The 25,634-nt window shown below is 43.4% G+C and overlaps 1 protein-coding gene across 1 annotated transcript in view; it reads right to left on the bottom strand.

Moving 5' to 3' along the window:
• abcd3a (ATP-binding cassette, sub-family D (ALD), member 3a) overlaps window positions 1-25,429 on the bottom strand; it is a 101,994-nt gene extending 76,565 nt beyond the window's left edge. Inside the window, exons 1-3 of the mRNA XM_068036827.1 lie at window positions 25,276-25,429; window positions 12,056-12,089; window positions 11,848-11,946 (exon numbers count right to left, since the gene is read on the bottom strand). Coding sequence (XP_067892928.1) covers window positions 11,848-11,946; window positions 12,056-12,089; window positions 25,276-25,385 — 243 coding nt within the window. The 5' untranslated portion in view covers window positions 25,386-25,429. The remainder of the gene's footprint in view (window positions 1-11,847; window positions 11,947-12,055; window positions 12,090-25,275) is intronic.
• Window positions 25,430-25,634: the final 205 nt, after the last annotated feature.

Raw genomic sequence — 25,634 nt, 5'->3', positions numbered from 1 at the left:
CTTCCTTGTCCTTTTCAACCTGTCTGCAGCCTTTGACATGGTTGACCACACCATCCTCCTCCAAAGCCTCTACATTGTCATCGAGCTCGGTGGTACTGCTCTCACCTGGTTACATTCTTATCTATCCAGTCACTGCCAGACACTCACCTGCATCGACTTCTCTTTCACTCCTGCACCATTACTTTGGTGTTCCCTAAAGATTTATCCTTGGCCCCCTCCTATTTCTCGGTAACACCATCCTGAAAAACCACGTCAGTTTCCACATGTAAGTTGATGACACCCAGCTCTACTTCATCACCAGTTCTCTCGACCCTTCCATTGTCTCTAAATTGCCAGGCGGCTTATGCGACATTCAGTACTGGATGAGCAGAAATTTCCTCCAACTAATTACTGGGAAGACCAAAGACAGTGGCTTTGGTCCCTGCCACAAACTCCCCTGCCTGAGGTTTAACCAGACCACTTGCTGTTAATTGTATATCAAGTATATTTAATTATTTGTACGTGGAGGACGTTAATTATATGTGCTCAACTGAAACCTTAAAAGCGACACTTACTGAAATTGTGGTGTGGTTGAGTTAGGAGGTACATAGGAACAGTGTTTCTTTCAATTTGATACTATCCTTAACATCCTTATTTAGCCACAGATGATGCATCCTTCTCAAAGAATCTTTCTTTCTCACTGTAATAAATCTTTGCTGAGAGTTATTAAATATCTACTTAAAAGTCTGCCACTGCATCTCTACTGTCCCACCTTTTAACTTAGTTTCCAGTTCACTTTAGCGAGCTCTGCCTTCATACCCTTGTAATTACCTTTATTTAGGTTTAAAGCATTAGTCTTCGACACAAACTTCTCCCCTTCAAACTGAATATGGAATTTTATCATGTTACAATCAGTGTCGCCGAAAGGCTCCTTTACCATGACGTTATGATTAATCCTGTCTCATTGCACATTACCAGGTCTAGAATAGCCTGCTCCCTGGTTGACTCTAGAAAATACTGCTATAAGAAATATTCGCAAATACACTATATGAACTCATTTTCCAGGCTACCTTTGCCAATCTGATTCACCCAATCTACATGATTAAAGTCACCAGTGGCTGTTGTGGTACCATTCTTACACACCTCATTTATTTCTTCCTGTATACTCTGTCCTACAATGTAGCAACTGTTAGGGGGCCTATAAACAACTCCCACAAGCGACCTCTTACCTCTCATATTTCTTATCTCGATCCAAACTGATTCTACATCTTGCTCTTTTGAGCTCAGGTCATTTCTCACTACTTTACTAATGACATCCTTAACTAACAGAGCTACCCCACCTCCTTTTCCCAGATTCCTGTCTTTTCGAAATGTCAAATACCCTTCAATATTCAGGTTCCAGCCTTGGTCACTTTGTAACCATGTCTCTGTAATGACTATCAGGTCATTATATTTATTTCTGTTTGTGCTAACAATTCATCCATTTTGTTACAAATGCTGCATGCGTTTAGGTACAGAGAACACAAGAACACAAGAAATATGAACAGAAGTAGACCACATAGTCATCGAGCCTGCTCCACCATTCAATACGATCATGGCTGATCTTGGGCTTCAATTCCACAACAGCCTTTAACGCTTGTCTTTTTACCATTTCTACAATCTCTGGCCTTATTTGCTGGTGCACTCTTAAATTTGTATGCCCTGTTCTTTCCTGCCACACTCTGGTTATCATTACCCAAATCGTTACCTTGTTGTTTCTCTTTGATTTACCACATCTCCTCTCTCATCATCCCTTCCTCCTACTATTTAATTTAAAGCCATCTCTACCGCACTGGTTATACGACTCACCAGAACACTGGTCCCAGCATGGTTCAGGTGAAGACCGTCCCAACAGTACAGCTCCCATTTTCCCTAGTACTAATGCCTTGTATATTTGTAATATTTTACTCTGTAAATAAATGCATAAAGAGTGGGTCTAGTACTATCTTTCACCCACTAACTTTCTGGCTGATCTGTTTCTGTCTCGAATTCCACACTCCCATCTACTCCCGATAACCCTGGACTCCCTTGCCCAACAAGAATCTATCTACCTCTACCTTAAAAATATTCAATGACCCCGCCTCCACCACTTTCTGAGGCAGAGAGTTCCAAAGTCGCACAACCCTCTGAGAGAAGAAATTTCTCCTCATCTCTATCCTAAAAGGGCGACCCCTAATTTTAAAACAATGCCCCCTAGTTCTGGACTCACCCACAAGAGGAAACATCCTTTCCACATCCACCTTGTCAAGACCGTTAAGGATCTTATAAACTTTAATCAAGTCTCAATGTTAGGGAATTATTGGAAAAAATTCTGAGACAGGATTAATTTCCACTTGGAGAGGCAGGGATTAATCAGGGATAGTCAGCATGGCTTTGTCGGGGGAGATAATGTCGAACAAATTTGATTGAATTTTTCGAGGAGGTGTCTAGATATGTAAATGAGGGTAAAGCAGTTGATGTAGTCTACATGGACTTCAGTAAGGGTTTTGATAAGGTCCCGCATGGGAGATTGGTTAAGAAGGTAAGAGCCCAAGGGATCCAGGGTAATTTGGTGAATTGGATCCAAAATTGGCTTACTGGACGAAGGAAGAGGGTGATGGTCGAGGGTTGTTTTTGCGAATGGAGACCTGTGACCAGTGGGTACCGCAGGGATCGGTGCTAGGACCCTTACTGTTTGCAGTGTACATTAATGATTTAGACGTGAATATAGGAGGTATGATCAGTAAGTTCGCAGATGACACGAAAAATGGTGGTGTTGTAAATAGCGAGGAGGAAAGCCTTAGATTATAGGACGATATAGTTGGGCTGGTAAGATGGGCGGAGCAGTGGCAGATGGAATTTAATCCTGAGAAGTGTGAGGTGATGCACTTTGGAAGACTAACAAGGCAAGGGAATATACAATGGATGGTAGGACCCTAGGAAGTACAGAGGGTCAGAGGGACCTTGGTGTACTTGTCCATAGATCACTGAAGGCAGCAGCACAGGTAGATAAGGTGGTTAGGAAGGCATACGGGATACTTGCCTTTATCAGCCGAGGCATAGACTATAAGAGCAGGGAGGTTATGTTAGAGCTGTATAAAACGCTGGTTAGGCCACAGCTGGAGTACGGTGTATAGTCCTGGTCACACACTATAGGAAGGATGTGATTGCAGTGGCGAGGGTGCAGAGGAGATTCACCAGGATGTTGCCTGGGCTGCAGCATTTCAGCTATGGAGAGAGACCGGATAGGCTGGGGTTGTTTTCCTTGGAGTGCAGAGGGGGGACCGGATTGAGGTATACAAAATGATGAGTGGCATTGATACAGTAGATAGGAATGAACTTTTTCCCTTAGGGGAGGGGTCAATGACCAGGGGGCATAGATTTAAGGTCAGCAGCAGGAGGTTTAGAGGGAAGTTGAGGAAAAATGTTTTCACCCAGAGGGTGGTTGGAATCTGGAACACACTGCCTGAAGGGGTGGTAGAGGCAGGAACCCTCACAACATTTAAGAAGTATTTAGATGAGCACTTGAAACGCCATAGCATACAAGGCTACGGGCCAAGTGCGGGAAAATGGGATTAGATTGGCCAGGTGCTTGATGGTCAGCACAGGCGCGTTGGGCCAAAGAGTCTGTTTCTGTGCTATAAATCTCTATGACTCTCCCCTCACTCTTCTAAAGTCCAGTGAAAACAAGCCCAGTCTGTCCAACCTTTCCTCATAAAACAATCCGCTCATTCCAAGTATCTTGGAGCCGGAATCACATGACCAGTGGAAAAAATGAAGTGGATCTGTGGATAGGGTCATATTCCTACCAAAGAGGAAACAAGGTTTGGGCTTGGCATTGTCGCTTCCTACCAGAAGTAAAATCAGAAATAAATATTTTGCAAACTGGATGCCCATCATAGAAACATAGAAAATCGGAGCAGAAGTAGGTCATTCAGCCCTTCATGCCTGCTCCGTCATTCATTATGATCATGGTTGATCATCCAACTCAGTAACCTATTCCCGTTTTCGCCCCACACCCTTTGATCCCTTTAGACCCAAGAGCTATATCTAACTCCTTCTTGAAAACATACAATGTTTTGGCCTCAACTGCTTTCTGCGGTAGTGAATTCCAGAGGCTCACCACTCTCTGGGTGAAGAAATTTCTCCTCATCTCAGTCCTGAAAGGTTTACCCTGTATCCTTAGACTACGACCCCTGGTTTGGACTCCCCCACCATCGGGAACATTCTTCCTGCATCTACCCTGTCAAGTCCTGTTAGAATTTTATAAGTTTCTATGAGATCCCCCCTCACTCTTCTGAACTCCAGCAAATATAATCCTAATCGACTCAATCTCTCCTCATACGCCAGTCCTGCCATCCCAGGGATCAGTCTGGTAAACCTTCACTGCACTCCCCCTATAGCAAGAACATCCTTCCTCAGATAAAGAGACCTAAACTGCACACAATATTCCAGGTGTGGCCTCACCAAGCAAGACATCCCTGCTCCTGTACTCGAATCCTCTTGCTATGAAGGCCAACATACCATTTGCCGTTTTTACTGCCTGTTGCACCTGCATGCTTACCTTCAGCGACTGGTGTACGAAAACACCCAGGTCTCACTGCATATTCCCCTCTCTCAGTTTATAGCCGTTCAGATAATAATCTGCCTTCCTGTTTTTGCTACCAAAGTGGATAACCTCACATTCATCCACATTATACTGCATCTTCCATGCATTAACCCACTCACTCAACTTGTCCAAATCACCCTGAAGCTTCTCTGCATCCTCCTCACAACTCACCCTCCCACCCAGTTTTGTGTCATCTGCAAATTTGGAGATATTACATTTAGTTCCCTCATCTAAATCATTCGTGTATATTGTGAATAGCTGGGGTCCTAGCACCGATCCCTGCGGTACCCCACTAGTCACTGCCTGCTATTCGGAAAAAGACCCATTTATCCCTACTCTGTTTCCTGTCTGCCAACCAATTTTCTATCCATCGTAATACAATAACCCCAATCCCACGTGCTTTAATTTATGTGGGACTTTGTCGAAAGCCTTCTAAAAGTCCAAATAAACCACATCCAATGGCTCCCCCTCATCAACTCTACTAGTTACATCCTCGAAGAATTCTAGTAGATTTGTCAAACATGATTTCCCTTTCGTAAATCCATGCTGACTCTGCCCGATTCTACCACTGTTCTCCAAGGGCTCTGCTACAAAATCTTTGATAATGGACTCTAGAATTTTCCCCAGTACCGCCGTCAGGCTGACTGGTCTATAATTCCCTGCCTTCTCTCTACCTCCCTTTTTAAATAGTGGGGTTACATTAGCTACCCTCCAATCTGTAGGAACTGTTCTAGAGTCTATAGAATCTTGGAAGATGATCACCAATGCATCCACTATTTCTAGGGCCACTTCCTTAAGTACTCTGGGATGCATACCATCAGGCCCTGGGGATTTATCAGCCTTCAATCCCATTAATTTCCCCAACACCATTTCTCTACTAATACTGATTTCCTTCCGTTCCTCTCTCTCATTAAGCCCTGTGTTCCCCAACATTTCTGGTATGATATTTGTGTCCTCCTTTGTGAAGACAGAACCAAAGTATGCATTTAGTTGGTCAGCTAATTCTTTGTTCCCATAATAAATTCCCGTTTCTGACAGTAAAGGACCTACATTCGTCTTCACCAATCTTTTTTCTTCACATACCTATATGTTCCCTGCAAGCTTGCTCTCGTACTCTATTTTCCCCTCCTTAATCAATCCCTTGGTCCTCCTCTGCTGAATTCTAAACTGCTCCCAATCCTCAGGTCTGTTGTTTTTTCTGGCAAATTTATATGCCTCTTCCTTCGATCTAATGTTATCACTAATTTCCCTTGTAAGCCATGGTTTGGCTACCTTCCCTGTTTTACTTTTGCGCCAGACAGGGATAAACAATTGCTGTAGTTCATCCATGCGCTCTTTAAATGTTTGCCATTGCCTATCCACCGTCATTCCTTTAAGTAACGTTCCCCAATCCGTCATAGCCAACTTGCGCCTCATACCTTTGTAGTTTCCTTTACTAAGATTCAGGTCCCTAGTCTCAGAATCAACTATGTCACTCTCCATCTTGATGAAAAATTCTATCATCTTATGGTCGCTCATCCCCAAGGGGTCTCGCACCACTAGACTGTCAATTAGTCCTCTCTCACTACACAACACCCAGTCTAGGATGGCCTGTTCTCTAGTTGATTCCTCACGTATTGGTCCAGAAAACCATCACGCATACACTCCAAGAATTCCTCCTCTACGGTATTGTGACTAATTTGATTTGCCTAATCTATATGCAGATTAAAGTCGCCCATAATTACAGGTGTTCCTTTATCGCATGTATCAGTATCAGTTGGATACTGATGAAGGTTTGGATCTTCTATTAGAGCTCTTGGATGAAATTTACGAGCAAGATGATCTATTAAATGCCTATGAAACACGGTCAGACTTTGATAGATTTCAGAAAAAGATGGTTATTCAATTGAGGATTATATCATGGACTCTTACAGACTGTCTAACAGATTGAGGGAGTTCAATTTAGAGATTCCTGGCTCATTGCTAGCATTTAAATTGCTGGATTGTACTCAGGTGTCACATAGGGACAGACACCTGGTTCTAACTGATTTTTGGTTCTCAAAGAGAGAGAGTCCCTATTGGATCAAATGTCTGCTGCCTTGAAAAAATTTCTGGGGAAACAGTCATTTCCTGCAGCCTCTGTGGAACAAATGGGACATTCTGTGCAGTGACACAAAGAATAGAGGATTCAATGATTGCCGGATTTTGAAATGGTCCAGATACTGGACGCAGGCATCAGTAAATGTAAGAGTTACCGACAGGCAGAATGAGGATGAAAGCACCTTTAGCATATCTGGTTATTACAGCAGAAGACAGAATTGGAACAGCAATAATAGGCAAATGAATCCCAGGAATGTCCAAGGAACTGTTAATAGGTGCTTCAGGTGTAACTCAAAGTATTATTATGGAATGAATTGTCCAATTAATGGAACAGTCTGCTTCTATATACTGACCATGCTTTTCATAATTTTAAATATATCTATGATAATGGTGGGGGTCTGGGACTCACTGCCCAAAAGGGTAGTGGAGGCAGAAACTCTCAACACATTGAAAAGGTGTCTGGATATGCACCTCAAGTGCTGCAACCTGAAAAGCTACAGACCAGACACTAGAAGGTGCGATTAGGCTAAGTGGCTTGTTTTTCCGTCAACGCAGACACAAAAAGCCAAGTGGCCTCTTTCTGTGCCGTAAACTTTCTATGATTCTAATATCTGTGTTCTGACAAAAAAGACACAACTTTTCAAATCTTTTTTCGTGTTTCTATTTCCTCATACCAGGTAGCATCCTAGTGAAATTGCATTGTATCTGCTCTTAAACCTCATAATCTTTCCCATAGTGTGGAGCCCAATACTCCATACAGTACTCTGAAGTCTGATTATATTGGCTCATCATTACCTGTTGGCTTTTATATTCTATACCTCAAAATAAAATCTTGAATTGTATTCATTTTTTAAAAAACATCCTTATCAACCTGAGATGCTGCCTTTAACATTCCGTGAAGCTGTACCCCAGTCACTTTGCTCTTCCATAGCAACAATCCTGATTTAATTGATACTTATTTATTATTTCTTTTCATCAAAATGCAACACTTCACACTTACTGATATAGAATTCTATCTACCACTTTTTAGCCTATTCCCCCATCCTATTAATATTCCATTTCAATTTCCTATGGGCTTCTAAAGAATTAAATATACTTCCAATTTTGCTATCATCTCCAAATTTCAACACAATTCCCATTACAAATCATTGCTATATACAGTGCACAAAAGTGGCTTCAGAACTTTATGACGAAGGGCATTACCCACTTCCAACCACTCTGAAAAACTGCATTATGTCTCTTTGTTTTCTCCCTTCGAACCCATTTTTGATTCAGTTTGCTATCGTCCTCCTAATTCCACACCCATTAATCTTCTAATCTCCCATGTCGAACCTTGTCAAAGGCTTTCCTAAAGTCCACATGCACTATCTTTCCTCCATCTACCAAATGTGGATAATTATTTTAAATTACAAGAGTAAAGCAAGGGGCTACAGATTCAAATTAATAAAAGATAAATTAAAACTGATATCATCAATAATAATAAAAACAAGAAATGCTGGAATCACTCAGCAGGTCTGGCAGCATCTGTGGAAAGAGAAGCAGAGTTAACGTTTCGGGTCAGTGACCCTTCTTCGGAACTGACAAATATTAGAAATGTCACAGGTTATAAGCAAGTGAGGTGGGGATGGGGCAAGAAATAACAAAGGAGAAGGTGTAGATTGGACAAGGCCACATAGCTGACCAAAAGGTCATGGAGCAAAGGCAAACAATATGTTAATAGTGTGTTGAAAGACAAAGCATTAGTACAGATAAAGTGTTAACGGACTGAATATTGAACATCAGCAAGTGCAAACATGAAAAAAAAACAGTGGGTAAGCAAACTGAACAAACGAAGATGAAATGAAATAAATGCAAAAAAATGATTGTAAAAAATGTAAAAAAGCAAAAAAGAAAAAATAACTAAAAATGAAAGTAAAATGGGGGGCTGTCATGCTCTGAAATTATTAAACTCAATGTTCAGTCCGGCAGGCTGTAGTGTGCCTAATCAGTAGATGAGATGCTATTCCTCGAGCTTGCGTTGATGTTCACTGGAACACTGCAGCAATCCCAGGACAGAGATGTGAGCATGAGAGCAGGGGGGAGTGTTGAAATGGCAAGCAACCGGAAGCTCAGGGTCCTGCTTGCGTACTGAGCGGAGGTGTTCCGCAAAGCAGTCACCCAGTCTGCGCTTGGCCTCCCCAATGTAGAGGAGACCACATTGTGAGCAGCAAATACAGTATACTACATTGAAAGTAGTACAATTAAATCGCTGCTTCACCTGAAAGGAGTGTTTGGGGCCTGGGATAGTGAGGCGATTGCAGGGGAAGGTGCCATGGGACGGGGACGAGGCGGTGGGGGTAATGGAGGAGTGGACCAGGGTGTCGCGGAGGGAACGATCCCTTTGGATATCATCAAATTATTCTTCGCATAATATATTCAGAATGTCCTCCTGGATAGGGTAGTGAAAGCAAGAATGCTGGAATTATTTTAAGAACCAACAGCGGTGCAGTGGTTAGCACCGCAGCCTCACAGCTCCAGGGACCCGGGTTCGATTCTGGGTACTGCCTGTGCCGAGTTTGCAAGTTCTCCCTGTGACTGCGTGGGTTTTCGCCGGGCACTCCGGTTTCCTCCCACAGCCAAAGACTTGCAGGTTGATAGGTAAATTAGCCATTGTAAATTGCCCCTAGTGTAGGTAGGTGGTAGGGAATATGGGATTACTGTAGGGTGGTTGTTGGTCGGCACAGACTTGGTGGGCCGAAGGGCCTGTTTCAGCGCTGTATCTCTAAATAAAATAAAATAAAACTGGATGCTGCAAAGGCAAGACTTTAGGGTCATCCTGGATGGATGAACCAAAATGGGCCAAATGACATTTTGCTTTTGTAACTATGTTGTGATCTTATTAAAAAAAAAGCTGCTTGTACTATTAAAAGAAGAAATTAGGAACTTTTATGATGCATTCTTCAAAATGAAGTACAGGTTGCAACGAGTGGTAGTTCTTGAATTTTTTTTGCTGCTTTGATTACTGTAAACAATAAGTGTGAAGGACCCTTTAAGGGAGAGCTGATGAAAGGAAGAATTCAACCTTGGACTACTATTTCCTATTTTCTTCTTTCTTTTTCTTTTGGGCCTCCTTATCTCGAGAGACAATGGATACGCGCCTGGAGGTGGTCAGCGGTTTGTGAAGCAGCGCCTGGAGTGGCTATAAAGGCCAATTCTATTTCCTATTATTACAATGAAATGAGAACTGAAAGTTTGAAGAATGCTGTTAATGGTGTTGAGTCGATTTTTAAAACTCGACACCAACGAACTCCACAAGTGCTTTTATGTACAATATCACAATCTAGGTTACTTTTTTTTTACTGAAAAGGTGAGGCATGAGTGAAAGTGACATATACATCTATTAAATTTGAGGATCAACGCCGTGGCACGTCAGCCATGACTCAGTTGGTAACACTCTTGCCTCTGAGTCAGAAGGTTGTCGGTTCAAGTCCCATTCCAGAGACTTCAGCAGATAATCTAACTGACACTCCAGCTACTGAAGGAGTACTGCACTGTCAGAGGTGCTGTCTTTCAGATGAGGTGTTAAACTGAGGCCCCGTCTGCCCTCCCAGGGGGATGTAAAAGATCCCATGGCACTATTTCAAAGCAGAGTAGGGCCAGGTGTCCTGGCTAATATTTATCCCTCAACTAACATCATTAAGACAGATTATCTGGTCATTACCTCATTGCTGTTGTGGGAGCTTGCTATGTGAAAATTGGCTGTTACTTTTACTACATTTCAATTGTGACAACACTTCAAAAAGTATTTAATTGGCTGTAAAGTGCTTTGGGAAGCCTTGAGGTTGTATTTTTTTTATTATGTACCACAAAGAAGAACTGGTAGGTAGTACTCCCAAGTCTCCAGCAATACAACATTCAGCATAACTATAATGATATAGCAGAAATAGCTGAGAAATTACGATCCCTTTGTAATTCCCTGTGAGATTCTATTCACTGCCACTAATCAAAAATATGACATCTTGGTCTGGGCAGAAATTTTTTTCAAATTTCATATAGCCTCCTTTGAAGATATAAATTTCTATTGGATGGTGGAAAGGAAGAAAAGGAGAGGGAAGCATCTCAGCCAAGCCTGATCATCACCTCACTCAACACAAACGTGCACATTTTACAGTAGGATAGCAATCCAAAGCAGGGAGCATAACAGATTTCTTCCACCCTCTATAGCCTAGGCACACCAAAACTTATATTAGTGCCTATTAGTATCTGGCTGACATCATTCAATGTTGACATAAAGCAGCAAATGGACCTTGGACTTGCCTGCTCTATATGTCTATATGGTATGCTAACCTCAGTGAGGGAGCAGCTGGGACTTCCTTCCCCCATATGCTATATTTTTAATCAACATTGTTTTACAAAACCCTTTATTGGTTGATTTTGTTGGCAGTCCAGAATATATACAGCTTGAAAAATGATGACATTCAAGACGTTCTTGAAACTAATTCAGTTCTCTTCAATTAATTGTTTCAATTATGAACATCTGGAGTTAAACTTCAAGTAGCCCAGATCCAAAATCAGGATTCTATTGTAATAAAAATAAAAATGCTGGAAATACTCAGCAGGTTTGGCAGCATCTGAGGAAAGAGAAACAGAGTTAATGGTTCAGGCCGACGAACCTTTGTCAGAACTCTGATGAAGGATAATTGATCATAAAAGGTAACACTGTTTCTCTCCTCTTTCTCTCCACAGGTGCTGTGGAAGTATTTCCAGCATTTTCTGGTTTTGTTTCAGATTTTCAGCATTCCCAGTATTTTGCTGTTTTATCAGGATTCTATTAACTGGTTCAAATTTTAATTTGACAGGTGAGTCATGTTGAAATTGTATGAAGCTCAACCTGAATTTTTTTCCTTCCTTATAATTTGGTCTCTTCCTCTTTCTCAGCCACTAACTTTAACCATCTCCTGGTTTCCACGGCAGGTAACCTGCACCAAAGAGCTTGGTGTTCCCTAACCAGCTGCAAGGGAAACATAAATGCCACAAGCTAATTGACCTTCGAGTTTCCCTTCTTTCTGAAGAAGGTCTCTCACCTCTGCTTGGTGTCATATTTTGATTTCTTTCTGTTTAATATGCACAATTTACAAATCACTAATTATCAGTCTTCTCTTGAATAAATATATAATGCCTACCTCCTGTGAAAACATTCCAGGCACCATTATTTTTAAAATTCGCCAGATCCTTGCAAAGAAAGCACCATCCACAACTGCTTTCTCTTTTCTTCCTTCTTTCTGAAAAAAAGATGAGGGGCACATTTTCTCCAAGCAACTGTATTCAGCAAAAAAAAGCATTATTTAAATGAATAACTAAAATTGCAATATATTTTCATGATATACTCACCTCATTCTGAAGAGAAACTTTTCCATCATTCTTACTGTAATGAAAAAATTTAACAATTAAGGTGTTACACAGAAAAGTTCATTTAGATTTAGGAATAAATCATGTAAGCCAAAAAAAGGAACTGATTTATCTTCTTTCACCCTTAACATTATTTTCATGTATCCAAAGTGAATGGATTCACACAGCCAAAAGCTGTAATATGGTGCCTTTATTTCTTGTTTTATTATTTCGTTCCTTTTGTGATCATCCATCCCATTCAGAAACGCACTTCCAAAGTAGCAATGGAAAGTAGTGCCAAGCAAGTGGCAGTTCAGTCCCCTTGTCCAGTCTCTGCGCTCCCAACCCTACACTGCATCTTAACCCCTCCATTTCTTGCTCCTTTTCCACCTTGCTGCTTTTGCACTCTGTCGTCTCCCTTGCCCGTCACTCCCCTGTCACTTCCCATTAACCTCACTCCCTTCCCCTGTCTGTCTCCTGCTTCTCCTTACTACCTCACTCCAATCACCGCCCCTACCCCTTGCTACTACCCTTAGTTTTCATTACCTTCACTGTCCCTCACTTCTTCTAACCTTCCCTTCATCTTCCCTCATACCTCCATTCCCCGTCCACTTTACCTTCTATTTCCACCACATCAGCCCCCATATGCTCCCTCCCCCCACATCTCCATAACTACCCCCGTTTCCTTCCCATTCCTTCGCGACTTGTTTCCAACCCCTCCCACTTGATTTCCATCATCCTCGTTCCTCCAACCTTAACTCCTCCATCCCTTTTCCTCTCATCCACTGTTCTTTAATCTATTTCCTGCCCATCCTTTTGTCCCTTTCCATTTTTACCCCGTATGGCTCCCCTTACCCTGATTCCCTCTCATGTCTTCCTGAGCTCTGCTCTCTGCCATTCCACTCCCTATGATTAACTACAAAGCTGATTTCCCAGCAATAACCTAAGCTATAAATAGCCTATAGTCACATAAGTGCTTTAAAAAGCAATATAGGGACAGGTGGGGATGTGGTAGGAATATGGGATTAGTGTAGGATTAGTATAAATGGGTGGTTAATGGTCGGCACAAACTCGGTGGGCCGAAGGGCCTGTTTCAGTGCTGTATCTCAAAAAAAGAACTAGAAATATAAGTAATGCTAATTATAGAAATCTACAGAAATTTTGCAGTATTAAAGGAATTCTAAGTGATATATGCTGTCACACAAAGTGTGAAAAAAGTCGTGACATAGGTGCAATATTTCCTCTAACTACTGTTTGCAGTGCGCAGATGACTTTTTGCACTGTGCGGCACATTCCCAATTGCTGCACAGTTGCACATCCGCGCAGTTTACAGGGAACACTGCATTGGTGTAACTGTAACAAACAGGAGCAGTACCCAAGGTGCAAGGTAGTAATACAATCAAGCAACTGTAATTCATTCCAACCTAAGTATTAATTCTTTAAAAACAATTATATTTTTCTGATCAAGGTGCCAAAGTAGACAGAAGACAACTTTAGGTACTTTTAACACTTTCCATTACCCCACCCATACAAACAAAATGCAGAGGTTATTTTCACCTAGTATAAAATTAACAGAAGTCTTTAGCATTTGCTTCCCAGTAGGAACTGGAGTAGACCATCAAGCTTGTTCAACCTGTTAGATCATTGCTGATCTGTATTTCAACCCCACTTACTCGCCATTGTTCCACAACCCTCAATACTGTTACTCAACAAAGATCCATTAGTCTTAGTCTTGAAAAGGTTTCATCTGACACAATCAACCACAGCCTTTTGGCGAGGGGTGGGGGTAGGGGTTTAGAGAATTCCAGATTTCTGCTACACTGTGGAAAATTGCTGATTAATTTCACTCTTAATTGGCCAAACTCTAATTTTAAAATTAGGCCCCCTTGTTCTGGATACCCCCCACACGAGATGGTTTATCTGTACCTACCCTATCGAATCCTTTATTCATTTTAAATACCTCAATTAGACCAGCCCGCAATCTTCTAAATTCAAATGAATACAAACTAGGTTTTCTCCTAATGTAACTGTTTAAGCCCGGTTTCATTTGGGTGAACCTGCGCTGTCCCCAATCCAAAGCCAATTTATCATTCCCGAGGTTGGATATCCAAAACAGAGTCCAAGATGAGATCTGAGTAGGGCTCTATACAACTGAAGCACTGCTTCCTCATTTTTGTTTCCAATCCTCTTCAGATAAAGGACAACATTCCATTCACCGTTTGATTACATTTTCTACTGTGTATTAGTATTTAGTGATGTGTGCACTGACACCTAAATCCCTTGGCTCTACCATTGCTCCTAGTCTCTCACCATTAGGAAAATATTCCAATTTGCCTTTCACAAATCCAAAGTAGATGACCTCACACTTCCTCAAATTAAATTCCATTGTCATAGTTTTGCTCACTCACCTAGTCTGTCTGTGTCCCTTTGTAACTTCCTGCACCCATCTATATGACTTACAATGCCTCCAAACGTGGAGAAAGTTTGCACTTCAGACATCAAATCTATCCATGTTAAACTCTAACCGAGATTGCTTTCTTCCACAAAGTAATAAGTTCAAAACTCGCAAGACGATTCAAAGTACAAGTAATAAATCAATCTCAAGCAATAATTTCAGATATTGTACTTTAACTCTATCATACATCATCAACCAAAGGTTAAAAGTGATCAAAAAGCAGGAAATGCGACACAATCAAAACTCATCACACTTGTACAGCCTGCTGAAACCTTCCAGCATACAATCCAACCATTAGTACTATCCAGTCTTTGTTCTGGCTTGATTAGTAGTACTCTCATCTCTAGAGTCAGAGGTTGTAGCTTCAAGCCCTATTCCAAGACGCGAGCACATAATCTCAGCTAATATTTCTGTATAATACTGAGAGAATACATTTTTGGAGGTATTGTCCTTTGGATGAGACATGGAAGCTGAAGACCTTCTCCCAATAATTCAGGTGGGCATGAAAACCTCCATAGTCTTATTCAAGGTAAGTTTCCCAGAGACCCGGACAATCAATGTCTTCACAAACAGATAACTGGTCATTTATTTTGCTGTGTGGAAAATGGCTACTACTTTTGTCTATAATCAATGCTCTTCAAAAAGTATGCCATTGTGAAGCATTTTCGGATGCTACTGAGAGATGCGATAAGGCACTACATAAATGCATGTCTTTCTTAGGTGCATTATAAATGCAAATCTTTCACATGATGTTCCTTCATATCAGCCGTTATGCATTTCATGCATAATTCCTAATAAAGTGCAGTTTTTATTGGATCAATTACACCAGCACTTGCAACCATAAGTCATTTACCACCTCTATTACACATATCTGGGAGTGAGGGAGATATGCATGGAGTGTGAGAGCAAGGGGGAGATATGTACATTTCTGGCTCCTGGAACAGCAGATGTGCCAATATCTTTTGGAAAAGGAAGAAATGATCCTTAGTTAATAGCAGGCTCAAAGGCATTGCCGTCATCTTAGTGAAGTCACAAATGCATTATTGTGTCTTGAAAGGTTTACAGTGGTTCACAATGTTGAAACTTGTAGCATCTTATACATCGAGTAGAAGCAAGAATATTTAGTGAGTGCTTTTTCTGCAAATTCATAAAAATAGAAATGTAATTTTTCCCACTGGTATTCCCTCATCTATGTAGGATGACAAATTAACATTTCAAATTTCAAAATATGTAGAATATTAAATTTAAGGAGTAAAGTAGACAAGAAATGAAAATTTGAAAAGTTTTAGAACTCAAAAAGAAATATCAAGGTTGTGTAAAGAAGCTAAAGAATTCAATTTTTTAATTACCATGTTAAAATATTCATGTATTATTTTGCAGCATTTTTTCTGCAGAGGCTGTTTTTAGCAGCATATTCATTTAACACTAGTTTTGTACCCTTGTGAATAATCTAATGTTTGTATTCCAAAAAATTGTAAAATGTTAGTGTAGCTTTTAAATGAAATCAGAACTGTGAAAAAGTTGATTGCAAAATATAGAAAATGTGCCAAAGTACAACAATCTACATACAGCTTACAAAATTCTGTAACATTTGGAACACGGTGTTACTGAAGTCCAAATAACAAGTGTTCCATTAAACTAAATACACTATAGAATGAGCATACACACACAAAAAAAAATTGATCTTTGGCAGAAATATACTTCCATTCCACAAGATGTCTTAACAAATCAGAGGGGACAAAGATACTATTTACTTTTGATGCCTTTTATTTTCTCTCCTACTTTTTGGGTTTCTCTGTTATGTTGATCCTAAGAGCCGGAAAGAAAATGCCTTCAGCACTTCATCCAAAAGTACAACCAGAGATAGAAATCTTTTGGCACATGTGTGTAAACTTTTTTCCACTCACTCTGGCACAATGTATTAAAGGATGGTACTGTGTAACATAATGTTGAATTGCATCTAACAAGACTTTTCTCCACATTAAATTCTGTTTGCTAATCAATGAAAAAATGTGCTTGATACATGACTTTTATTTGTTCAACCTGTATTATAAAGGTGATCAGTTACAGCATTTCGCTGCCTCTGGAGAATGCTTGGCATCAGATGGCAGGACCGTATCTCCAACACAGAAGTCCTCGAGGCGGCCAACATCCCCAGCTTGTACACACTACTGAGTCAGTGGCGCTTGAGATGGCTTGGTCATGTGAGCCGCATGGAAGATGGCAGGATCCCCAAAGACACATTGTACAGCGAGCTCGCCACTGGTATCAGACCCACCGGCCGTCCATGTCTCCGCTTTAAAGACGTCTGCAAACGCGTCATGAAATCCTGTGACATTGATCACAAGTCGTGGGAGTCAGTTGCCAGCGTTCGCCAGAGCTGGCGGGCAGCCATAAAGACGGGGTTAAAGTGTGGCGAGTCGAAGAGACTTAGTAGTTGGCAGGAAAAAAGACAGAGGCGCAAGGGGAGAGCCAACTGTGCAACAGCCCCGACAAACAAATTTCTCTGCAGCACCTGTGGAAGAACCTGTCACTCTAGAATTGGCCTTTATAGCCACTCCAGGCGCTGCTTCACAAACCACTGACCACCTCCAGGCGCGTATCCATTGTCTCTCGAGATAAGGAGGCCCAAAAGAAGAAAGATACTTTTGAATTCCTGTGGGGATTTTACAAAGTCATACCAACTGTCACAGGCAGATCAAAATAACTGCAGCCACCTACTGGAATATGGTCAATTATGTATGGCGTTTTGGCAGACCTAAAATAATGTGGCATTTAGCTATTGACCAATAACTGGTGGATGTTACATGTCTGGCGATGCAATTAAGAGACTTTATCAGATAAAGGGAGCGCTAAAGGATTTTATAAAGAGCAAAAGGGTAGTCAAAGGAAGGGTGGGGCCAATTAGAGATCAAAAAGAAAATAATCTTGTGGAGGCAGAGGGCGTGGCTGAAGTACTGAATGAGTACTTTGCACCTGTCCACAAGAGGATGCTGCCAATGTCATCCAAGGCAGCTGACAGAAGTAAGAGTGGAAATCACTGGTTAAAAATCACTGGTTCAGCCTCAGCTGTTGCATTTTGCACACCACTCTTCAGGGAGAATGTCAAGGCCTTGGAGAGCATACAGTGGAGTTTTACCAGAATGGTACCAGGGATGAGGCACTTCAGTTATAGGGAGACCAGAGAAGCTGGAATTGTTCTGCTTCCAGCAAAGGTGGTTAAGAGGAGATTCAACAGATGTTTTTAAAATTAAGTGGAGTTTTGATAGAGTAAATAGAGCAAACCTATATCCACTGGCAAGTAACTGCAGGACACAGATTTAAAATAATTGGCAAAGAACCAGAGGGGAGTTGAGGAGACTTTTTTAAACATAGCTAGTTATGATGACCTGTAATGCACTGCCTGAAAGGGTGGTGGAAGGAAATTCAAAAGTAACTCTCAAAAGGGAACTAGATATATACATGAAAAGACAAAAAAAATGCAGGGCTATGAGGAAAGCCCAGGGGAGTGGGATTAATGGGGTAGCTCTTCCAAAGAGCCGGCAAAGGCACGATGGGCTGAATGGCTTCATTCTGCACTGTATGATTCTATGAAATCCCAAAAAGGTCCTTATTTGTAGATTTCAATAGAGTTCAGAGAAAACTTCAAAAAAGCAGAATTCTGCATCTCTACTGATGCTAGTTTTGCTACAATGCCATGTTCTATTTCTACTGCCACAGGCACCACAATGCCTGCAGCAGTGCTCCAATACAAGTGAGGAGACACTGGGGTACAGAAAACCAATGTAGGTCAGCAAGTATGGGTGTAATGGTAAAGTAGGGTAAATGTGGGACTGGATGTGGGTGACAAAATGTTGGATGAATTGGTGATTATGGAGCTGGAGGTTAGGACAGCGGCATGTAGGCACGTACAGAAATCGTCAAGAGAAGCTAAGAGTGTGAATAGGGGTTTTGGCAGTAGTGAAGGTAATTTAGAAGGCTGGTGATATTGCAAAGATGAAAGCAAGTATGCTTGGTGATGTGTAAAATCAAAATTAGATTGGGAATTGACTGCAAAGCATCACCTCAAACACTACTTAAATGCTTCCTGGTACTTACATAACCCATCCAGTCACAAACCAGACTAATATGGTACTTCCACCCTCCAAACCATCTGACCGTAGTAATCTGATAATTTGCTAAAAGAACATATACTATTGTGTTTAGAAAGCAGCAATCTGGGCCAATGGCTCAGATGGCGTCATGAACCATAATAGCAAAGTTTAAACAGTATTCTGAGCCCCAAAAGAAGATTACAGCATAATTAATACTTGTCATACTTTTGGCATTGAAGGAGGCCATTCGGCCCATCCAGTCCATGCCGGCTCTCTGCAGAGCAACCAGTCAGTCCCACTCTCCCGCTCGATTCCCGCAGTCCTGCAAGCTTATTTCCTTCAAGCGCCCATCCAATTTCCTTTTGAAATTATTGACTGTCTTCGCTTCCACCACCCTCATGGGCAGCGAGTTGCAGGTCATTACCACTCGCTGTGTAAAAAACTGCTTCTCACATTTCCCTCTTGCCCAAAACCTTCAATCTGTGTCCCCTAGTCCTTGTACCGTCACTTAACGGGAACAGTTTTTACTTGTCCAACTTATCCAAGTCTGTCATAATCTTGAACACCTCTATCAAATCTCCCCTCAATCTCCTTTGCTTCAGGGCGAATAACCCCAGCTTTTCCAACCTAACCTTGCAACTAAAATCACCAGTCCCTGGGACTATTCTGGTAAATTTCCTCTGAACCCTCTCAAGGACCCTCACATCCTTCCTAAGGTGTGGGACCAGAACTGGGTACAATCCTCTATTTGGGACCTAACTAGAGCTTTATAAAGTTTCAGCATAACCCCCCTGCTTTTGTACCCAATGCTTCTATTTATGAAGTCCAAGACCCCATTTGCTTTGCTAACTACTCTCTCAATATGTCCTGCCACCTTCAAAGATCAATGCACATGCACCCCCAGGTCTCTCAGTTTCTGCACACTCTTTAGAACTGTGCCACTGTCTATATTGCCTCTGCCTTTCCCTTCTGCCAAAATGCATCGCCTCACACTTCTCCGTATTAAATTCCATCTGCCACTTTTCTGCCCATTCTATCTATGTCCTGTTGCAGGTGGTTTGTATCATCCTCACTGTTTGCCACTCCTCCAAGTTTGGTATCATCAGCAAATTTTGAAATTCTACTCTGTAGTCCAAGGTCCAAATCATTTATATACAGCAATAAAAACAGTGGTCCTAGCAGTGATCCTTGGGGAAAGCACTGTCTACCATCCTCCAATCTGAAAAACAACCATTTACTACGACTTGCTGTTTTCTGTCCTTTAGCCAATTTTTTATCCAAGCTGACACTGACCCTGCTATTCCATGAGCCACAATTTTGTTAACCAGTCTTTTATGTGGTACTTTATCAAAAATATGTAAATGAGCCCACTCAGGAGCTTGGGCTGGATTTTTAACCCCCTTCTGGGCCAGAAACAGAGCCAGGCGGGTCCACAATTTTGTACCACCAGCCTGCATGCCAATTCCCCAGCTCCATTTTGCCCCCTGGTCATCTTCCTGGAGGCGGGATGGGGGTGCAGCAGCGCTCCCTGCCTGCAATCAGCCAACCAACTGACCCAACTAAAGGCCTATTAATGGAGGCCAAGCGAGATTTTCCAGTCTGCCTCCAGGCCCCCGCAGTTGGGCAGGGGAAAGCTTAGATACTTGGAGGCAGCCACCCGGCAGCAGACCGAGCGGCGGAGGAGGGGGGCAGCACTCCAGGCAGGCTTAGAGGCCCTCCACATCTGCCTGGGTGCAGCAGCAGCTCTGTAAAGGGGTTTCCCCCAACAGTGGTGACCCAGCTGCAAAGTGCATTTTTAATTTAAAGTTTGAAAAGGTTGGCGAGAGGGCGCCTCTATTTTGAAGCACCCTCTCCCTCACTTATCTGCCATGGCATTCCGCGGCTGCTTTCAAGCTGGAAGGCCTCCTATTGGTCCTCCAACTTCGAGGGCTCACTGCCATCCTTAATTGGATGGCAAGCCCGCTCACAGACCATTGATTGGCCACTCTGGGGAAAATCATGTGTTCCACTATGTTTTTTTCTCCACAATCTACATAATGTGGAGTCCATGGCAATGTTTTATTCTGTGTTTTGTCCTTATGTCAGCATCACACGCTGTAGCAGATGCCAACAGCCAGGATGCTGCAGATACACATATCATGAAGACGTCCAAAATGAAAAGACATAGAGCCGAATTTTCAAGCGGGACCGGAGGTGGATGGACCCCCAATTTCCTGCCACCGGCCGGTGTGCCGATCTCCCACCTCTGAGCTATTTTTGTTACAGGAGAATTGGTGGGGGGGGGGGGTGGGTGGGGGGGGAAGGGCAGAGATGGGGATGTCTACTCACCCGCAAGATGGGGAGGCGATGGCGTAGTGGTATTATCACTGGACTGGTAACCCAGAGACTCAGGGTATTGACCTGGAGACATGGGTTTGAATCCCACCACAGCAGAAGGTGGAATTTGAATTTAATTAATAAATCTGGAATTAAAAAGATAGTCTAATGATGGCCAAGAAACCATTGTCGCTTGTTGTAAAAACCCATCTGGTTCATTAATGTCCTTTAGGGAAGGAAATCTGCTGTCCTTACCTGGTCTGGCCTACATGTGACTCCAGACCCACAGCAATGTGGTTAACTCTTACATGCTCTCTGAAATGACCTAGCAAGCCACTCAGTTGTACCTAACCGCTATGAAGCCAATAAAAAGGAATGAAACCGGACGGACCACCCGGCATCGACCTAGGCACCGACAACAGCAAACCCAGCCCTGTCGACCCTGCAAAGTCCTCCTTACAAACATCTGGGGACTTGTGCCAAAGTTGGGAGAGCTGTCCCACAGACTAGTCAAGCAACAGCCTGACATAGTCATACTCACGGAATCATACCTTACAGACAATGTCCCAGACACTGCCATCACCATCCCCGGGTATGTCCTGTCCCACCCGCAGGACAGACCCAGCAGAGGTGGCGGGACAGTGGTCTACAGTAGAGAGGGAGTTGCCCTGGGAGTCCTCAACATCAACTCTGGACCCCATGAAGTCTCATGGTATCAGGTCAAACATGGGCAAGGTATCCTCCTACTGATTACCACCTACTGCCCTTCCTCAACTGATGACTCAGTACTCCTCCATGTTGAACACCACTTGGAGGAAGCACATTGGGTGGCAAGGGCACAAAATGTACTCTTGGGTGGGGACTTCAATGTCCATCACCAAGAGTGGCTCGGTAGCACCACTACTGACCGAGCTGGCCAAGTCCTAAAGGACATAGCTGCTAGACTGGGTCTGCGGCAGGTGGTGGGGGAACCAACACGAGGGAAAAAAATACTTGACCTCGTCCTCACCAATCTGCCTGCTGCAGATGCTTCTGTCCATGACTGTATTGGTAGGAGTGACCACCACACAGTCCTTGTGGAGACAAAGTCCCGCCTTCACATTGAGGATACCGTCCATCGTGTTGTGTGGCACTATCACTGAGCTAAATGGGATAGATTCCGAACAGATCTAGCAATGCAAAACTGGGCATCCATGAGGCGCTGTGGGCCATCAGCAGCAGCAGAATTGTACTCAACCATGATCTGTAACCTCATGGCCCAGCATATCCCCCACTCTACCATTACCATCAAGCCAGGAGACCAACCCTGCTTCAATGAAGAGTGCAGGAGGGCATACCAGGAGCAGCACCAGGCATACCTCAAAATGAGGTGTCAACTTGGTGAAAAAACAACCCAGGACTACTTGCATGCCAAACTGCGTAAGCGGCATGCAATAGACCGAGCTAAACGATCCCATAACCAACGGATCAGATATAAGCTCTGCAGTCCTGCCACATCCAGCCATGAATGGTGGTGGACAATTAAACAACTAACTGGAGGAGGTGGCTCCACAAATATCCCCATCCTCAATGATGGGGGAGCCCAGCACATCAGTGCAAAAGATAAGGCAGAAGCATTTGCAACAATCTTCAGCCAAAAGTGCCAAGCTGATTATCCATCTCGGCCCCCTCCTGAAGTCCCCAGCATTACAGATGCCAGACTTCAGCCAATTCGATTCACTCCACATGATATCAAGAAACGACTGAAGGCACTGGATACTGCAAAGGCTATGGGTCCTGACAATATTCCGGCAATAGTACTGAAGACCTGTGCTCCAGAACTTGCCACACCCCTAGCCAAGCTGTTCCAGTATAGCGACAACACTGGCAACTACCCGGCAATGTGGAAAATTGCCCAGGTATGTCCTGTACACAAAAAGCAGGACAAGTCTAACCCGGCCAACTACCGCCCCATCAGTCTACTTTCAATCATCAGTAAAGTGATGGAAGGGATCATCAACAGTGCTATCAAGCAGCACCTGCTTAGTAATAACCCGCTCAGTGATGCTCAGTTTGGATTCCGCCAGGAGCACTCAGCTCCTGACCTCATTACAGCCTTGGTTCAAACATGGACAAAAGAGCTGAACTCAAGAGGTGAGGTGAGAGTGACTGCACTTGACATCAAGGCAGCATTTGACCGAGTATGGCATCGAGGAGCACTAGCAAAACTGGAGTCAATGGGAATCGGGGGAAAACTCTCTGCTGGTTGGAGTCATACCTAGCGCAAAGGAAGCTGGCTGTGGTTGTGGAGGTCAATCATCTGAGCTCCAGGAGATCACTGCAGGAGTTCCTCAGGGTAGTGTCCTAGGCCCAACCATCTTCAGCTGCTTCATCAATGACCTTCCTTCAATCATAAGGTCAAAAGTGGGGATGTTCGCAGATGATTGCACAATGTTCAGCACCATTCGCGAGTCCTCAAATACTGAAGCAGTCCGTGTAGAAATGCAGCAAGACCTGGACAATATCCAGGCTTGGGCTGATAAGTGGCAAGTAACATTTGCGCCACACAAGTGCCAGGCAATGACCATCTCCAACAAGAGAGAATCTAACCATCTCCCCTTGACATTCAATGGCATTATCATCGCTGAATCCCCTATCAACATCCAAGGGGCTACCATTGACCAGAAACTGAACTGGAGTAGCCATATAAATACCGTGGCTACAAGAGCAGGTCAGAGGCTAGGAATCCTGCAGCAACTAACTCACCTCCTGACTCACCAGGACTTGTCCACCATCTACAAGGCACAAGTCAGGAGTGTGATGAAATACTCTCCACTTGCCTGGATGGGTGCAGCTCCAACAACACTCAAGAAGCTCGACACCATCCAGAACAAAGCAGCCTGCTTGATTGGCACACCATGCACAAACATTCACTCCCTCCACCACTGACACACAGTGGCAGCAGTGTGTACCATCTACAAGATGCACTGCAACAACGCATCAAGGCTCCTTAGACAGCACCTTCTAAACCTGCGACCTCTACCACCTAGAAGGACAAGAGCAGCAGATGCATGGGAACATCACCACCTGCAAGTTCCCGTCCAAGTCACACACCATCCTGACTTGGAACTATATCGCCGTTCCTTCACTGTCACTGGGTCAAAATCCTGGAACTCCCTTCCTAACAGCATTGTGGATGTACCTGCCTCACATGGACTGCAGCGGTTCAAGAAGGTAGCTCACCACCACCTTCTCAAGGACAATTAGGGATGGGCAATAAATGCTGGCCTGGCCAGCGACGCCCACATCCCATGAATGAATTAAAAAAAGACGCAGGTAGCCACTCGGCCAATTAAAAGGTTTATTTAGGCAGCATGCGGGATCCCCACTGAGGCTGAAAAATGGCCAAGAGATGGAGGCAACCTTCCCGGCAGCAGACCGAGGGAGAGCCAGTGCTCCAACCAACTAAAGAACTCATCCGCCCGCTCGCCCGCCCCCCCGTATCCACCATGGACGTCAGGCCACAGATGCAGCCACTGGCCGTCCAATGGAGCGGTTGCCCCTCCATGATGACGGCCTAGCAGCTGTGACCTACTTAATGTTCAGAATTTTTTTTAACTTGAAAGCTTTCTTGAGGCGCCCTCTCACACCTACGTGCATCATCAGCGCCAACCTCTGACAGTGGGGCTGCTGATCTGTCAGTGTTGGCGGTCCTCCTTTTGGCCCTCCAGCCTCAGGAACCTGCCTCCAAAATTGGATGGTGAGCGTGCCACTAAGTGGCCTGCTTGTCAAAAAATCATGTCAGCATGGTGTTGGAACCTATAAATTCACCCGATGTCAGGGTCCTGACCCCGGAACAAAAATTCAGCCCATAATCACTCCAAATTTATCAAGTGACAACCAAAAATGGAGGACCGGAAAATAACAGTTCTGTGACCTGTATTAAAATTTACATATGAAATGGGATATTCAGATCCCTAAATTAACGAGGAAATTTAACCATATTAAAAAGCAGTAAATTTGCACTAATCACGAACAAAGCATCACAAATGTCAGTTTCCTCAATTCAGGTGCTCCCAAGGGAAGATGAATTAAAACAATAATTTAAGATGTTTTTTGACGGTAGCTTCGCCCCAGAAGCAATAACTCATTAAAAAAAAACTCCCAATCCTATAAAGTAAAACAAATCTCCCAACGAAGATCTCGATATTACAGCGGATCTCGGGTGCCCTTTCCCTCAATTACTGTAATGCTAGGCTTGTCATCTCCTGTCATCAGATTCTTCCGACACAAAGGTTACTAGGCCGGTTTAAATCCCCGGCCTCAATTAGCGCGATCCAGACTTCAGCCTGTCGGTGGAATAAATCCCGATCCTATACCTGTGCCAAGTGTTTCTGCCCCGTCTTCTGCTCAGGGCAAACAGTACAAAGACGGCGGCAGCTCCGAGCGCCGAGTGTTTGGCCGTCACCAGTTTGCTGAGAGCCGCCATGGTGAGAGGACGCAATCGGGCCGCGGCGCGAGCGTTGTCGGGATAGACGTCACTCCAGCTGTCAATCAACATTTGCAGCCGCAAAACGGCTGCACTGTCAGCGCAGCAATGACTTTGACCTGACTGCCAATAACCGGGCAAAAGGTCACGCAAAGGATTTGTACAAGACCCCGGATTATTCCGTTTAATCTTAACCTTTGCATTGCTAAGTCTGGGGAGGGCACAATGCATTTCCCAGTTTGTATATGC

Source organism: Heterodontus francisci, chromosome 8 (genome assembly GCF_036365525.1).
Source record: "Heterodontus francisci isolate sHetFra1 chromosome 8, sHetFra1.hap1, whole genome shotgun sequence".
In the NCBI taxonomy this organism is placed as follows: Eukaryota; Metazoa; Chordata; class Chondrichthyes; order Heterodontiformes; family Heterodontidae; genus Heterodontus; species Heterodontus francisci.
Note: the sequence above shows the minus strand (reverse complement) of the source record. Positions and strands in the feature narration are given on the sequence as shown.